The sequence below is a fragment of the Actinia tenebrosa genome, unplaced genomic scaffold, assembly GCF_029948245.1.
Source record: "Actinia tenebrosa isolate PJP-AT-01 unplaced genomic scaffold, QUT_ActTen_1.0 PGA_scaffold13__45_contigs__length_12533684, whole genome shotgun sequence".
NCBI classification, from domain to species: domain Eukaryota; kingdom Metazoa; phylum Cnidaria; class Anthozoa; order Actiniaria; family Actiniidae; genus Actinia; species Actinia tenebrosa.
The window spans coordinates 3,628,347-3,645,945 of NW_028292573.1; the positions used below are offsets into that span (position 1 = coordinate 3,628,347).

At 37.2% G+C, this 17,599-nt stretch overlaps 2 protein-coding genes across 3 annotated transcripts; both read left to right on the top strand.

Moving 5' to 3' along the window:
* The first annotated feature begins 794 nt into the window (after positions 1-794).
* LOC116288248 (T-complex protein 1 subunit alpha) lies at positions 795-8,106 on the top strand. Its single transcript, XM_031695019.2, has 10 exons — positions 795-903; positions 973-1,058; positions 2,106-2,332; positions 2,668-2,960; positions 3,284-3,410; positions 3,873-4,048; positions 4,901-5,024; positions 5,476-5,668; positions 6,529-6,692; positions 7,008-8,106. Exons 1-10 carry the CDS (start codon positions 822-824, stop codon positions 7,213-7,215), a joined length of 1,680 nt encoding a protein of 559 aa, XP_031550879.1. The 5' UTR covers positions 795-821; the 3' UTR covers positions 7,216-8,106.
* A 906-nt stretch (positions 8,107-9,012) lies between these two features.
* Positions 9,013-17,575, top strand: LOC116288255 (uncharacterized). 2 transcript variants are annotated; one of them, XM_031695026.2, is made up of 7 exons: positions 9,013-9,270; positions 10,235-10,333; positions 11,575-11,602; positions 12,318-12,422; positions 12,677-12,776; positions 15,049-15,635; positions 16,788-17,575. In XM_031695026.2, the coding sequence occupies exons 1-7, from the start codon at positions 9,145-9,147 to the stop codon at positions 16,862-16,864; spliced, it is 1,122 nt and encodes a 373-aa protein (XP_031550886.1). In that variant the 5' UTR covers positions 9,013-9,144; the 3' UTR covers positions 16,865-17,575. The 2 variants fall into 2 exon arrangements, with proteins under 2 accessions (XP_031550886.1, XP_031550887.1); XM_031695027.2 differs by lacking the exon at positions 9,013-9,270 and adding an exon at positions 9,617-9,727.
* The last annotated feature ends 24 nt before the right edge of the window (positions 17,576-17,599 follow it).

The window sequence follows — 17,599 nt, forward strand, 5'->3', positions numbered from 1 at the left end:
CACTTCTTTTTTGTTCCTCCTTTCGCATCTTCTTTCTAATCTTTTGTTAAAATACCGCTCCCAAAATTTCATTTTTCTAACAGTTGTAAATCTACATTTATTTTTTCTACAACCTCAGAATTTATCAGAATTTGAATGCATATATATGTGCCCTTTTGCAAGAACGGTTGTCATACGAAAATAGAATATTTGTACTTTAGTAGGAAAGGAATTAATTAAAAGACAAAAGGGGATCACTGAACTAGTATGACAACGTTCTTGCGCAGATATATATATTTCGATAATTATTGGCCAAAGTTATAATGATAATATGAGGAAATAAAATAAATCAAAGGAAAAAATACGAACATCGCAAACTGAAATAATCAAGACGAGAGGAAAAATAAGCAGGAAAAGTAGAAGAAAAAAAGAAAGAAAGGAAGGAAGAAAAAAAGAAAAGAATGAATGAAAGAATGAAAGAATGAAAGAAAGAAAGAAAGAAAAAACGAAAGGAACGAAGGAAGAAAGAAAGAAAGGAAGAAAAAAAGAAAGCAAGGAAGAAAGCAAGAACTGAAAGAAAGGAAGAAAGAAATAAAGAAAGTAAGTAAGTAAGAAAGAAAGAAAGAAAGAAAGAAAGAAAGAAAGAAAGAAAGAAAGAAAGAAAGAAAGAAAGAAAGAAAGAAAGGACGAAAGGAAGAAAGAAAGGAAGGAAGGAAGGAAGGAAGGAAGGAAGAAAGAAAGAAAGAAAGAACTATCATTCGCGAAGCATCCTGGGACGAGCCACTCCTCCAGCCGACCCACAATGCCCCGCGCACCATTGCACGTTGGAAGAAACTTTCAAGATGTCGTCTGCTCCAAGCTCAGCTGATCTCCTTCACGTTGGAGGCGAAAGAACCTCAGGACAGGTCATAAGAAACCAAAATGGCAAGTTAACATAAAGTTTAATACCCATTCTAAACATTAAGCTTATTTTTTTGTCCATTTTCATTTCAGTTACGGCCGTCACAGCCATCGCAAATATTGTCAAAAGTTCTCTGGGACCAGTCGGTCTGGACAAAATGCTAGTCGATGATATTGGGGTAGGTTTTCTCTCTGTTTAATTACGTTACCAGGGTTATTTAGTAGTTATTTTACATGGTCAGGAATTTAGCTTTTAGATCTAACAGTGAGATCGTTGATAGAAACCTTTACAAAGGCGAACAGTGTAAATGCCGGTACATGAACTGTATGAACTGTCATTTTGCACGTGTTTGATTGGTGTGGCTCACTTTACACGAAGTTCTCGTCTGTACCACGGCTTCTTTATGCTAAATTTGTAAATAAATGAATGACTAGAAGTCTTAAATCCGTTCAGAGAAGCCTTTTTGTGGGAATTTCTATTGATTATATAAATGTACTTGTGGTACAAATTAGATAGGAGGTCAATTGTTAATGAAGTTAAAAAACGTACAAACCTAACCACGTACCTCCACCCCCTGGTAAATGTTAATATGCTATATATGTAAAGTATATCGTAATCTTAAGTATATTCTTAATTATCATAGTATGAAATTATAAAATCAATAAGCAAACTATTGACAAAACAGTTTATATCTAAGTTTGCTTTTTTATGACATTTGGTTATACAAATTTTATATCTTTTAACACCAGGGCCAGGTTTTACGAAGGCTGGATAGCACTATCTGATGGACAAATCTTTCCTAGTGGATAAATAATTGGATAACAGCATTGACTTATCCATTGGATAATGATTTATCCCTCACATAGTGCTATTAACCCTTCATTCAACCCGGCCCTGCAATGCAAGCATAAACATAACTACAAGGTTGTATTTATTATGATAGGCTGCACATATCAAATTATAAAAGTCCTGGTTATAAGCCCTTAGCTTGTATTTATTTGCAAGGGTTTTTTGATGGACTCATAAGGCAGGGCCTCATAACCAAAAGAGAAAAGACTTTTGAATGAAGAGGGAACCTTTAGTACCTTTTTTTATGTGTTATAAACACTATAATAATTATGAAATATCATGGGGTGAGTAAATTGGGGCGGAGTAAATTGTCTTAGCAAAGTGGAGTTATATTTCAACTGGGATGTGGTATTTATTTTTTTCCCTTTCTGTAAAGGATGTTACTATCACCAATGATGGTGCCACAATCTTAAAACTCCTTGAAGTAGAACACCCTGCGGCAAAGATCTTGTGTGAGCTAGCCGACTTACAAGACCAGGAAGTTGGTGATGGTACTACATCCGTTGTTATTTTAGCAGCAGAGTTACTCAAGGGAGCTAACGAGCTGGTTGCACAGAAGATTCATCCTACATCAATTATTAGTGGTTATAGGCTGGCTTGCAAGTAAGTCTATAAATAATGTTTTCCATTCAATACTGTGACCACTACACATTGGGTTCAACCTGGGTTCGATTCTTGGACTCATATGTGAGTAGAGTTGTTTGTTGGTTCTCTCCTGTGCTTTTCTCCAGGTTATCTGGTTGTCCTCCCTCTGCTAAATTCATCTTCTAAATTCTAATTTAATCTAGAAGGACCTAGATGAAAATTACTCTGTGTAAATCTAGTTACCCTATCAAATTGTGTAGTTTTTAATGGTTTGGTGCAATTACTACATACCTTGTCATATAAAAACCACTGTATGTTTGATCACTCATGATGTAAATGTTTTTTTATCTTAGGGAAGCATGTAAATATATCCAAGAACACTTAACCCTTAATGTAGATGACCTAGGCAGGGACTGCATCGTTAATGCCGCTAAAACATCACTGTCTTCTAAGCTAATCAACCAGCAATCAGATTTCTTTGCTAATATGATTGTTGACGCTGTGACGGCAGTCAAGAGATCAGGAAACAAGGGTGAAGCCAAGTATCCTATTAAAGGCATCAATGTACTCAAGGCGCATGGTGCAAGTGCACAGGAAAGTGTTCTAATTGATGGATATGCTCTGAACTGTACTATTGCTTCACAAGGTAAAGCACACATTTCGTCTTTGTTCTGTGGTCCACCTCTTTGAAATCATCATCTTCACTACCTACAGTTCAACCTCATCATTGCTGCCTATCGCTTAACCATCCTTATGTGTGATGTACATGGTGATATATATGATTATTTACGATGTTACGCATTGCGATCATACATATAGTTATACACAGTCGTACTGCTAGGCTTTACCATTTTACTGGAATGATATAACAATGTGCCACCATGCATGTAGCATGTTTTTACTAGTAAATCCGAGTAGTAATTAAGAACGTTTTAACATGTTTTGTGTTATGTTTTTCCTGTGATGCAGCAATGCCAAAACACATCCAAAATGCAAAGATTGCCTGTCTTGACTTTACTCTTCAAAAAGCCAAGATGCATTTGGGAGTCAGTGTGGTGGTTGATGACCCTGAGAAACTTGACGCAATAAGAGAAAGGTAAACTTGGGACCTATTTGGTTAATACAGCGACATATCCCCGGCTTTTCCTAGGGAAAGGTTGTTTCCAAGACAGCTCCAATATTCAGGTGTGGTGAGAGGGAGGAGTGGCTAATCAAAAAATTGAAAATTTTTGTTCATATTAACTGAAAATGTTATCCAGATAAACTTTTATTGGGTTTAATTGTAGCTCTCAATTTTGGTTTCTTCCAATTTGGGACATTGTTTTGGTCATTTTCCAACTTGTTATGGGTTTACTGTGGCTTTGGCATGACGTACCCTGTAACAATCCTGGATCTGCCACTGCAATATGTAATAACTTTAACAACGTTTTGAAGTTTTACGCTTTACTGTATTATTAGCAAAATACCAAAAAAGTACCCAATCAATCCCCACCTCACCCCCAGGATCTGCCAATGTACCCAGTTTCAGTATTCAAAACTTTTTCATCTCGCATCTTAGGGAGTCCACCATTACCAAAGAGAGAGTGCAGAAGATATTGTCATCAGGAGCCAATGTTGTTCTGGTATCAGGTGGTATTGATGATCTGTGCCTCAAGTACTTTGTTGAAAATGGTGCCATGGGAGTCAGACGAGTCAAGAAGGCAGACCTAAAAAGAATAGCAAGGGCTACTGGAGGTACAGTACCTATAGTGTATTGTACATGTACAACCATTCAACAACCAAAACAAAAAACTTATATGTTACAACCATGACTTCTCATAAGGGGGCTCTTCAGTGAGGTTTGCTCCACATTCACTACCACTACATTTATTCTTTACAACAGTCATGTGACGCTCAACTCACATGTTGATTTTTTACGGAGGGAGGAAAACCATACAATTTGGGAAAAACCCTCATGGGAAGGTAGAGAAAAACATCAAACAAACTCAGTTGGAACTTGAACCTTAGCAGCACATGCTGTGCATGAAAAAATTGTTTCCAACCAGTCATCTAAATAGAATTTTTTTATTTACAAATAACATATGTTTGAGCATTTATGTACATAGTTTTTTTAATATCAATACAGTACCTTGTAAAGCGGTGTTGAACATTGGAATTGTTACTATATAGAATAAAATAATGACTAGGGATAACCTCAGGTTAGGAAGTGCGGGCGTAGAACATTGGTGGAAGATTTTCTTAATTTATTTGAGAGGCTTGAGTAGCTATTAATATATGGAGAGGCAGATGCAAGTGAGTATTTAGTGATTTGGTTAGCCTGCTAAGGAAGGTTATCCCTGCGGATCGAATTCCCTCATGTATGCCTGAAAACCTGTTTGAGCACTGGCCTAATCCTGTAAGTCTGCATTCCTCACATTCTTTACATTCCAGTTGGAAGTCGAAAACTCTGAAAAGCTGTCTAGTCTCTTGTATTCCACAGGCCCAGGCACCTTGGCGTTTTCTCGTCAAGATTATGCTTGCATGCTCCTCTTGTGGCCCGCAATTATTATTATTATCTTATTAAACTATCTTTTATACCTTCTTCAGCAACAATGGTACTGTCACTGGCTAACCTTGAGGGAGAGGAGAGCTTTGATGCAAGTATGTTAGGAATGGCAGATGAAGTACGACAAGAAAGAATTAGTGATGACGAACTGATCATTATTAAGGGGTAAGGACCCTGTGTCAAATGCAGAACATTTATATTAACTGCACTCACGTTGAGGTCTGAAGGTAACTCTTTCAAAATTTCTTGATTATTTCAATGCAATTCAGTTGACTTGCTCAGTTGGTAGGAGTGGCTGGACCAACACTTAGGATCTAAAAATAACTAAGGAGAAGGTGCTGCCTTTGTATGTAAAATTACATCTGCAAATGGTTAAACTTTCACATGGATCTGATGACCATCTTGATGGTATCCCATCCCTAATCAACCAGAGTTAATCAGTTGAATTACTGTCAATTGTTATCCTCTATAAACAAAGTTGAGTTATTCTGTTTTTTTTTATAAGACTAAAAGTTGTGGGCAGGTTTAGCCCTAAGAGCTGAAAACTTATATTATATTACAATCTCCCTCTCCATGCACAGACCATGTTAAAATCCCTATCTGTATTGATCCACAGGACTAAAGCCAGGTCTTCAGCCTCCATAATCCTGAGAGGTGCAAACGATTACATGCTGGATGAAATGGAGCGTTCTCTTCATGATGCTATATGTGTTGTTAAACGTGTCTTGGAATCTAAGACTCTTGTTCCTGGTGGAGGTGCTGTAGAAGCTGCTTTGTCGATTTATCTGGAAAATTTTGCTACGTCATTGGTAAGTTGTATAATCAAACCAATAATAGAGCATTTTCGCTTGCATGACAAGGCAGCTATATTGGTGTACCAAACAAGCATACAATTTCCAACATGGCCACTGTGACATCACATGGAAATCCTCTATAAGTACCTATTAGGATTCATAGGTACTGTAACATAGGATCTTCGTTAGAGCAGACTAATCTTTTGAAGGCAGTTGTGAATGTAGCCACGCTTTCTCCAGACCATCACATTGCTCAAGAATTTACACTCCATTCAATCAGACACTCAAAACATGGCATGAACATGATGCAGACACGGCTATGCCAAGGTTACGGCACTGCCACACCCTGATCATATTGTGTGAGAAAAAATAAATTTGCCAATTAAAACTCTAGAAAAAATTACTGTTGTGGCCAGGCAAGGCATATGCATATGGCACTGAGCTTTTCACAGCTATGTGAAAACTGCTCTATAGCTTACTTAAATGTTTTCAAGAACAGGATTCTGACTAGTAGTGGTATCGAACGTAAGGGGGGAGAGATGGGTTGGTAGGTGGTATGAGTCCCAGATGATGAATGTCATGGATCTTATTCATCTGATTATCTTGATGAGATTACTCCATGCTGCCTTCCTACTGATGGGATATTATACTCCGCATACAGTATATGTATTTGCATGTAGTAAAACTAGAGAAACTCTTAGAATATTTTGTTGTATTAATTTCTTCATTTCTTTATTCTTTTTTATATTATATATTAACACTCAGTATAGATGTATTTACATGTAGTAAAACTACAGAAACTCTTATAATACTTTGTTGTATATTCCTTCATTTATTTACTCTTTTTTTTTTTCTTTCCTTGTTTATAATCTTAGGGTTCTAGGGAGCAGTTGGCCATAGCTGAGTTTGCACACTCACTTCTAGTAATTCCCAAAATCCTAGCTGTCAATGCTGCACAGGATTCTGCTGATTTGGTAGCAAAACTAAGAGCATTCCACAATACTTCTCAAATCAATGCTGAAAGATCACATCTTAAATGGTAAGCTAATACTATCTATCAAAAATAGATTTAATTTAAAAACGAATTTGACTGCCATTTTCTCAGAATGGTAACGGTATGAGCAGTTGTGAGTTGTTTTCAACCATTCCCAAGAGAATTGAATAACAAAAGACATGGCAGCCATGTTGGAGGATATAACAAAAGAATTCATTGACAATTCTTTTGTTAAGTTCCTCCATCATGGTCGCTGTGAAAACCAATAATTTGTCACAGTAATCATAATCCCACAACCCTATAAGCTGTTGAAACTTCGAATTTAAACAGACAATGATTATACTAAATTTGCCATTCCAGGATCGGACTTGATTTAGTAGATGGCACCGTAAGAGACAACAAGAAAGCTGGCGTTCTTGAACCTGCAATATGTAAAATAAAATGTTTAAAGTTTGCAACTGAAGCAGCGATTACTATACTCCGTATCGACGACATGATCAAACTAGCACCTGAAAAGAAAGAAGAAGGAGGCTATCAGCAAGCATACCAATCTGGACAACTTGGTTAATGATAAAAACTGATATATCGTAGACCTTTTCTGGTATAGCCAACATGGTCCATTAGGGTCTACCTTGGGTATAAATTTCTTGTTCAGCACACTTCGTATGGTGTTGTTTATAGTCCCCTTGCAGCACTTTGCAATGCAGCTCAATCTGGGGGACAAAACAATAGGTTATAATTCTCAGGAGATTGGAATTCCTTGGTTTGTCCCCCAGATCGAGCTGCTTTCACATTACATGCAAGGCATCTACACCCAAGCTAGATCACAATGCATTAGGTTTATAAACTCAAAAAGGGTCTATATTTTTGTAGTACAAGTATGAACAATTACTTCACAGGACAGTTAACTGAGGCTCAATTTCAAACTATTGTGTAAAGACATTGCAGCTACTCTTGTCATTTTTCTTGATCAAGGCACCTCTAGATATGGCATGTTTTGACATCTGTCAATCAAGCTAACAGTGGTTTAAGTAAATTAATTTTGATTGACGATAAATAATTCATCTAAAAATCCAGGCATTTACAAGTTGTCATGGTTAATGCAAACATTTCAACATACTCTAATGGTTGTTATGGGAACATGGTAATTTGTAGGTGCTGGTAGGTGCAGATTAGTGCTAATTATGTACAGGTTGCACTCTATTTAAAATATCAATTTCTAAAAAGGTGTACTTTATAGTGTTCAAATCCTCATCAATGGTTTTATGTCCGTAGTGTTTCTGTAGTGCTAATACACAGTTAGAAAAAGAAAGAGCTATAGTGGAGCCATGGTGTTTTACATTTTGTCATTCAAAAATCCAGTTGACTAGTGATAGTTCTTGTTCATTTTGTACTTCTATCAAATTACTTTGCAGTGTGTTTAAGGAGTGTTGACATCAAATAAACAAACCAAAAGGAAAAAAAATCTGGTTCTTTTCATTATTTGTTATAAACACATATATTACAATTTTGTGAATGACCAATATTTCTCTCCAAGGGGGAGGGGGGTGCCGGTCACCCCCACCACTTTGACAAAGGGAGTATCCAACCTGGAAAATTTCCCAATAGACCTTTCCTGAATTCTCTTGGATGACCACAAAACAATGGTTTGAAGTCGAGACTGAACTTGAATCTTTTATTCATCAAGTTCAACCTCGACTTCAAACCATTGTTTGGTGATCAGTCAAGCGAATTCAGGAAAGGTCTATTAAGCATATTCAAAGGTTATTTTTCAGAAATTGAGAAACCCACAAATCAACCACTACATATCAATAGGCCACTTTTGCTTGTCATGCACAAAGGTTTCAGTACGAGGCTATGTGCAAAATCAAATCATTCTTTCCCCTTTTACGAATCACTGAGCATTATGCATGAAACCCCACATTAAAACCTTTGTGCGTAACAAGCAAACCATATCTCGGAAGTGGGCTATCGGATTTGTTAGTTCTCACTTGGTGCCAGCAGGTAGCCTCCTAACAGGAACCTGAAGTGCCTCATAGAGGCTGTGCAGGAGGCTAGGTGTCAGGGGGATTTTCTCATGGCTTCAGTTATATATATGGAAAAAACCACTGCCACACACCAGGGTATGTTCCTTCTTTTCAAAATGATTTTACTCATTTTCCTTCAAAAACCAAAATTTAAGAGTATTTTTTGTTATTGTTTTGTTTTGTTTTAGTTTTACTGTTGATTAGTCACTAATTATACAACTTCGTTTCACAAGCCAAATAAAATCGCTTGAGTAAATAGGAAATTTTCTGAAAATCCACAATCATGTTACATAGTTATATGGAGTTCCTGTGGCAATCTATTCAGATGAGAGAGTGGGCCGAGCATATTGCCAGCACGTACACAAATTAAAACGAACGACCTTCAATGTTCTTCAATGGAAAACATTTCTATCGCATTTTAGTCTGACGTTATTGCAGATTTACCATCTTAAACTACGTAGGTTTTTAACATGGCTTGGTCTGCTCCTTCAGAGTGGGACCGATGGGATCCTGATAGACTGATAGTTTGTCCTTATGACCCAATACACAAGGTTCCCGCGAAGAGGTATCAGTACCATGTGATCAAGTGTAGAAAGGTAAACATGTTGAAAACAAGGCCAAATCCGTTGAATTTCTTCATTTTTTAAATGATATCTAAGAGAGCAATTCAAGTTTTGTTGTCTTTCTTGTATATAACGCTGTGTTTGTTATGTCATTTAACGTTTTAACCCGAGGAAAATATTCTGAAAGTGGATGTACTGTACATTATAGTGAGATACATGTATATGTGTATGCCTTCCAACTTCTTATCCATCCCTACCTTTTTATCTGTGTATAAAGTCGTTATCTAGGTGGAGAGAAGGTCAAATTCCCTACTTTGGGGTCGTGGAATATTGTCAATTTTCCACAAATTCTTGTGATGCCAGTGAAGATCGTGGCAGTGATTCACTCATTCAAAACAGTGAAACAATATGACAAGCAAAAGATTCCTCTCCCTCGCCCTCTCAGAATGAAAGTTTTACTTACAGTGTACAGTGTACTTGAGCACAAGAGGTTATTGAAGAAATAGAAAACATGCGCTTGTGCTGTGTGCAGTGGGAATTTGGCAGAACACCAGAGAAGTGTTAGGAGAAGCACGACACGTAGGGGAGTGCTTCTCAACGCTTCTCGGGTGTTCTGCCAATCCGCAAGTGCTTTATAACTCCATACAGCACAGCTAGCAAGTTTTTTATTATTTTTATAAGATACAAATTACAATAACCGTTGTTTTAGATAGGAATGACACAACTTAAAGTGTGCGCACGTGCTGTGTGCTCTCACGCGAGATTTATGACAGTTATTTTATAATGGCACTTAAATAGACAATACTCCATTTTAAAGTTCCATTCAGTGACCACAAATAATAGTTTCTTACCAAGGCTGGAGTTGTGATTCCGCACATAGCAAAACCACAGTTTATCATGTGCAGTAACTCCAACCTCAGCTAGGAACTATTATTTGTGGTCACTGATTGTAACTGTAAAATGGAGTATTTACTTTATTTCACTTCATTTGATATAGAATTATCCCGAGAAAGACTTTGTTTCATGCCCATTCAATGCTAAACACATAATGTTGAGACCTGAACTTAGACGACACATCACAAGATGTCCAGATAGGGTGAGTTACAGCGAGTTTACAGTAATGAAAGGACAGGATGTACATTCATAAACATCTCTTACTCAGACGAACAGTTTTGCAGGCAATCGATGTTGCAAGCCATGTCACAATTTGTTTTGTGCAATGTTATATCAGAATTAGAAAACAATCCTACTTCAGCAACATTGCTCAATGTTGGACCATGCCTACCCTCCCTGAAACTTCCAAATGCAAATTCTACGTACACCTTAATGCACCCTGGTGCAAATCCTGCTCAGGATCCTGGTAGGATCCTACTAGGATCCTACCAGGATCCTGAGCAGGATCTTGTACAGGATCCTGTGCAAGATCCTGTTTCAAGATCCTATAGGATCTTGAATAGGATCCTATAGGATCTTGAATAGGATCCTATAGGATCCTGATAGGATCCTATAGGATCTTATAGGATCCTATAGGATCTTAACAGGATCCTATAGGATCCTATTCAAGATCCTATAGGATCTTGAAACAGGATCTTGCAAAGGATCCTGTACAAGATCCTATAGGATCCTGTTTAATATATCGTAGGATCTTGTACAAGATCCTACAGGATCCTGTTCAAGATCCTACAGGATCCAGTTCAAGATCCTACAGGATCCTATAACATCCTACTTAATATCCTACAGGATACTGTTCAAGATCCTACAGGATCCTATAACATCCTACAGGATCCTATAGCATTCTATTCAAGATCCTATTCAAGATCCTATTCAAGATCCTATTCAAGATCCTATTCAAGATCCTATAGGATCCTATTTAGGATCCTATTCAAGATCCTATTCAAGATCATGTAGGATCCTAATTGAGGTTTTGATAGGATCCTGTACAGGATTTTGTTATTTTCTTGAGGGTATAGTTTTCAAAATAAGACTATGGTGGCCATCTTGGATTGCAAGGCATTATGGGGCATCCATGGGCAATTAATCATATTGTATAGTTCCAAAAATTATCCATACCCCCTCACGGAGGAATTTTTTTAAGACACCCCCTACCCCCCGGAAATTCCAATTCTTTTCCATACAAACTCTGTAATTTTTGTTCTTTCTCTGACATCCCTATTCTTCGGAAATTCCAAATTCCTCTGTGGGGTGGGTATGGATGATTTCTGGAACTACACATTACCCATATTCTTTATCATGGTCTTAGATTTGTAGCTTTTTAGGTGACTACACTAATTTTATAGAAATAAGTATATAAATATTTCATAATCTTTGTTTTTTCAGGGTGAAGTTGAACCATATTCATTTAAAGGTACAGTATTTTGAAACTAAATTCTGTAGCCTGGCTGCAATGTTTTCCCATTACAAGTTGCCCATTATGGAACATAACATGTCATTCCTTTGAGAATAAGAAGAATAAGAGTTGTATCCATATTCATGTGTCTTCTCATGCATGATCATACTCTTGGGAATGACGTCTGAAATAAAAAAGGTCTGTTGTGCCTTATTACAGATGCCATTAACTTTTCACTTATCACCAAATTCTAGTACATTATCTGTCAATGACACTTTTTTTGACCCATTTTATGATCATTATGAGCATGGGAAGCACAAAATTCCTTGTTGTTCACTAAATAATTTGAGCCTAACCAAACTAGGTGTCATATAGGAGTTGTTTGCTGGTTCTCTGCTGAGGGCTTTTCTTCGGGTTCTCCTGTTTTCCTCCTTCAAAAAAAATCAATTTCCAAATCCAATTTTGATTAGGAATTTGGGACCAAATTGGAAACAGGCCTCTGTGCTTTACCTGTTATGTCAGGGGTGGATCCAGGAAGTTTAGAAGGGGGGTGACTATTACAAAGGTTTTACCAGGAATTTGAGGAAAAGGGGGGTGACTGTTACTAACGATATACTGATAAATTTGTGCAAAAGGGGGGTGACTAGTCACCTACATTACCACACCTGGATCCGCCCCTGTATGTGTACATGTATACCCTAGTAAAACAAGGAATGTTTTACCTTTGTTTCAGATAATGAACAGGACAGTGAAGGGTTTTATTTCAAAGGTGATACCTCAGTGCCGTGTTATAAAAAAGAACCTGTATCAAGAACACTAGATGAGGACTGGGATAGAGGTGAGATGTTTATTTCAAAGTGACGTTACTGCGATTTTCGATTTGCGGACTTGAACATTTCAACTGTTAGTATAGGAAATTGGTTTTTCACTGCCGCCAGTCAAAAATATAAAAAGTTACGACTGGTTATTTTTAATTGACGGCATTGAAAAAGTAAATTTCAGTATGCAGCTCACAACTACCAAGTTTGCAGAATTTACATACATGTACTGTACATGTAAAGTGTATGTGAGAAGGGTTGCTTGTCTCTGCAGATGATGAAGACACAACTTCTCTACAAAATCTGTCTGAATATTATGCAAACAGTGCATCTTTACCAGGAGGAAGTAGACAACTAGTAGAAGATATATCAAGGTTAGGAGTGACTCTAATTTTCTTTCCTTCTGCTTTCTACATGTATGGCTCTATAGTTTTCAGGGTTCGTGCTACTGTACTCCTTAAACTCCTTGAAAACTCCTTGAATTTAATTCACAGTTTTCAAGGGCACTTGAAAAGCTCTTGAATTCAATGGTTTTAGCGAAACTCCTTGAAAACTCCTTGAATTTTGCTTTGGTCATTACTTGCATGGTTCTGAAATAGATCTAAGTCAGAAAGATCGGAAAGTCTGAAAGTCAGCCATGTGCAACCAGTGTGTAAAACCTTGGCATAGTTAGCTGAACATACTCCTTGAAAATTCATACTCCTTGTATACTCCTTGAATAGTCCTTGAATTTTAACTGGTTACCTCAGCACGAACCCTGAGTTTTAATAATTAGTTTGTGGTTATGATATCAATTTTGTTGGTGTATAACTAGATTGTGTTTGTTTGTTTTTGTTTTTTCATTCATTATTGTTGACTTTTCTTTTTATTGCATGTTGCATGTTGCATGCTGCTTACAAAGCTTGAGATGCATTTTATTCACATGTAAATAACATCAGCACAGAAGAAATTTCTAAAATCTAAAATCTACAAAACTTTTCGCTGTTGTATCACAGCGTGGGACAATCACAACAGAGCTAGGCTCCAAACTAAGTGAAAGCCCAAAGATCGAATTAGAATTTAGAAGTTGATCTTCGAGGAGGGAGGAAAACCGGAGAACCTGGAGAAAAACCCTTGAAGCACAGGAGAGAACCAACAAACAACTCTACTCACATATGACATTGAGATCGGCAGGAATCAAACTCGGGCCGCATTGGTGAGAGGTAGTGCATTAGCAGTGCACACCACTAGTGCTTCCCAAAACATGCCAGAAAAGCATGCAGACAAAGTTTGGGAAATTTCATATCAATGTGCCCTTTTGCTTATTGGATTCATATCGTCCATAGTGCAGTTAATGCTTGTTATGCAACAAAAATTATGCAACAAAACCTTCACTAACTTTCGTTGAAATTGCTATATATAGTTCATTGCTTTTTTGTTTGTTATTTACCTCCTTTCATTATTTGTTTGTTTATTTTTGAATTCTTGATTTCATTATTCGATTCAATCATTCATTATTGAAAACGAATCTTCAAAGCCTAGCACATACAAAGGCCAAGCATACACTTATTTCAATAAAGTTAGTCACCTGAAAAGCTATAAGGCTGAGGCCAACAAGGATTATGGATTATGCTTTTTTGATATGAAAAGTTTCCCATGATGCTCAGTGATCTCATCTTTCTAGGTGACTAACTTTATTGAAATAAGTATATACACTTATTTCAATAAAGTTAGTCACCTAGAAAGCTGAGATCACTGAGCATCATGGGAAACTTTTCATATCAAAAAAGCATATATATACAAAGCTTTTTTAACACAACCTGCAGCTCGATGATGCTCAGAAGAGGTGAGACTGTAACCGGTAAAAGATTCGCAAGTCCATGAACAGTTATCAAGCGGTTGAACGTGTAAAATGAATCTACCCATAATCCTTGTCGGCCTCAGCTTTATAGCTTTTCAGGTGACTAACTTTATTGAAATAAGTGTATGCATCTAAAATGCAAGATCAACTTTTTGTGTAAGGATTATGTAATATTAATGACTTACCTTCTGTTTCCGCTATAAACAAGAGTCACGAGCCAAGTTCATTGAATTTTCAAATTTTTATTATTTTTTGAATATTGAAGATTCGTTTTCAATAATGAATGTTCGAATCGAATAATGAAATCAAGAATCCAAAAACAAAGTCATTAATGACCTCTACGTGTTCACGCTTGAGGTGATTTGACTGTAAATGAATGTGAGTAATTTATAATGATAAAAGACATCAAGTAACAGAATATACGACTATAGGTTAACCCCATCATAAGTTAATAGAGGGGAATGGTTAGGAAACCAATTGTTATAGGTCTTTGATCGCTTTTGATGTTGAACCGGTCTTGACCATGCACAATGTTTGATTTATGCTCATCCAAAATTGCGAAATAAGTAAACATAAACTTTTTGTATGGGATTGTTGTAAGGAATATTCAAATATCTCTTCCAAATCCTTAAATATTTTGAACTAGCAGTGAAAAGAAAGATTTTTGTCTGTTCACTCAGCCATTGCCAAAAATGGTAAAACAATGGTAATACAAAGGATTGTGAATGGCCACTCTTGAAAAAAGTGAACAAAGACCTATAACAATAGGTTTCATAACCATTCCCCTCTATTAACCCTACATTTAGCCTAAACTCAAGAGAACGAGAGCAATTCAAGCGAAACATGAGAACCCAGGCAGTACAAAGTCATCATTCGGCGCAGCAAAGATTTTCGGACCACGCGAATCATCGTGAGGCGGCGGAGTCCATTGCTAGGAGAATTGGGGATATTGATATTAGAAGAGAAGATGAAAATGCTTCAAACAGTTATCCACGAAGCCAATGGTTTCATCCTGTGAATAGTAATCATCAAAATGACGTCACTATTAGTAAAACCACGAACTTTTATTTAGAAAGTATGCAAGATGGTGATGTCCCATTGCATGGCCAAGAAAAACATTGGACATCGAAAAAGGATGATATTTCTGCTTCTAGGAATTGTAACGGATTTTCAAAAGACGAAGATAAATGCTTACGTAGTGATTACTCGACTTCAGGAACAATATATTCGCACCAAAATAATAGACATTTTGATATAGCCACGAATACGAATAATCATAGTTTGGGCGTGGCTAGGCCGGAAAAGATAGGAGATGAAAACAGCACAGGTATCCCCATCTTCAAAGGAGCAGGTCGAGCTAAACTAGCCGAAGAAGCAAGGAGAATGAATTTCGGTAAGTAAGTAGTTGGTATACAGTCAATTCAAAAAATGTTGTCGTCGACCAACTCAAGCCTACGCGACTGGACCGAAAGTAATTCTGGGTAGTAATCATTGAAGCCGAGTTGACTCCATAATCTTATCTGACTAGTTATGCCTGGTTTACAGCACGAACCTTCGTAGGCGAGCGGGAAGTGTTGAAGGAGACGTTTTTTTAATGCCTTCATATTTTCGAAATTGTGAACTGAATCATAACTACTTTGTTTTTCTTTCACTAAACTCAAAGACATGCATTCGTTTCTCGCCATTATTATCTTATTACTAGCGGGAACAATAGCGCAGCGCAACCGTGACGTCATAAAAACGAAGACAAAGGCGAAATTCGGACAAACAAACTTACAAGTTTACTTTCAGCAGACAATTTCCACAGCCGATCGCAGTTGATCTCAGTTTACATGGGTTATTATTGTAACTTTAAGTAAAAATAATAAAATCGGCTCGTATAATCCTCGTAGCGGTTAAACAGAATGCAATGTTTGTCCGAATCTTTAAGCTATTTTTAGAATCAGTGCGCTGCGCTATTAATTCACAACGAATATTTAGCCGCTTCAGTGATTTTTACCCACATTCCTTTTGGTCCGGTCGCGTAGGCTTGAGCCGGTCGACGACAACGTCTTTTGAATTGACTGTATTGGGTGATTCTGGGGTAACTCCGTGTTCATGTGAGATCGTGAATCTGGGTGTTGGTAAGTATTTGTTATATTGGGTGATTCTGGGGGTAACTCCGTGATCATGTGAGATTGTGATCTGGGCGTAAGCAGGTAGTTGGTATATATCTTATATACAATATACAATATTTTCCAGGTTTCCTGCTTCACGTACAACAGCTTTTACTCAAAAATAAAGAAATTAAAACTCATCGGTGGAAAGATTCATCAAATACCTTTTAGAAATAGCATATTTCGTTGTTATTAGAAAATATTTTGGTTTGACCAGAGATAATAGAAAATACTTGGAAATTTTCTCTGTGACAAACGATGCATTGTGCGCCTAGATTTTAAGTCATCTGGAGTGAGTTCAGTTTTTACGTCTTTTTAAAAAATGTTTCCCTCCTTCAATATAACATTTAAAAGCTTTTTTTTCCTGAGAAATACTGATTTTTTTAAAGGTTTGAGAAGAAGTGGTGCTCCAGTAGGCAGAGGAAGAGGAATCCTGAAATTATTTGGCTCCAACTACCAGGGATAGTCTCAACCATCCAGTCTACTCTTCTGCTGTGTTGGATTGGTATTTATACGCGAAGAATGCGTCATTAAGGGGCAGTACATTAATTGTTGAGGGGGATGGGGGAGGGGTTACTGGAATCCTGAAATTATTCAGTTCCATAACCCAGGGATAATTTCAACCATCCAGTCTACTCTTCTGCAGTATTGGAATGGTATTCGTACACGAAGAATGTTCGTTATGTTTCGGGGGGGGGGAAGGGGGATTGTGGACGACAAAATAAGAGGGCACCGTATTTCTACCATTCGTTTCGGGAAGGTTGAATTCGATATTCTAGTGGTTCCCTGCCATTTTACAATATCCTTTTTAAGATGTTAGGTTCTAGGACTCTCACCTTCAAATGCCGCACTTAAACACAAAGAGTTTTATCCCCACACTTGTCCCCTATGTGAATAATGAGTGATCCGTACCCATGGCAACGACATATTTATATGTATTTATAACAACTATTGCAGACATATATATGGAGAGGAATTAGTGGGAAAAATAATACGCTATTTCTGAAAAATTAATTGGATATAATATATTGATTCGAGTCTTTGAATCATTGCATGGATTATTCTCCTGCAGGGATTATTCTTAATATTCAGCAAACACGTTTTAGTTCTTACTTGGCTTGTAGTTCGTAGTTTTAAAATAAAAGCTTGTTTTCAAGAAGCCTTGGAAACATCCTGATGCTGGCGTCGTTTCACATTACGA

Bases quoted from the DNA above. Each gene is read 5' to 3' on its own strand.
- LOC116288255 (XM_031695026.2), top strand. From the start codon at position 9,145: ATGGCTTGGTCTGCTCCTTCAGAGTGGGACCGATGGGATCCTGATAGA. The intron at 12,777-15,048 runs GTTAGGAGTGAC...CCCTACATTTAG, and splicing joins CTAGTAGAAGATATATCAAG to CCTAAACTCAAGAGAACGAG. The intron at 15,636-16,787 runs GTAAGTAAGTAG...ATTTTTTTAAAG, and splicing joins AGCAAGGAGAATGAATTTCG to GTTTGAGAAGAAGTGGTGCT.
- LOC116288248 (XM_031695019.2), top strand. From the start codon at position 822: ATGTCGTCTGCTCCAAGCTCAGCTGATCTCCTTCACGTTGGAGGCGAA. The intron at 1,059-2,105 runs GTAGGTTTTCTC...CTTTCTGTAAAG, and splicing joins TGCTAGTCGATGATATTGGG to GATGTTACTATCACCAATGA. The intron at 5,025-5,475 runs GTAAGGACCCTG...ATTGATCCACAG, and splicing joins GAACTGATCATTATTAAGGG to GACTAAAGCCAGGTCTTCAG.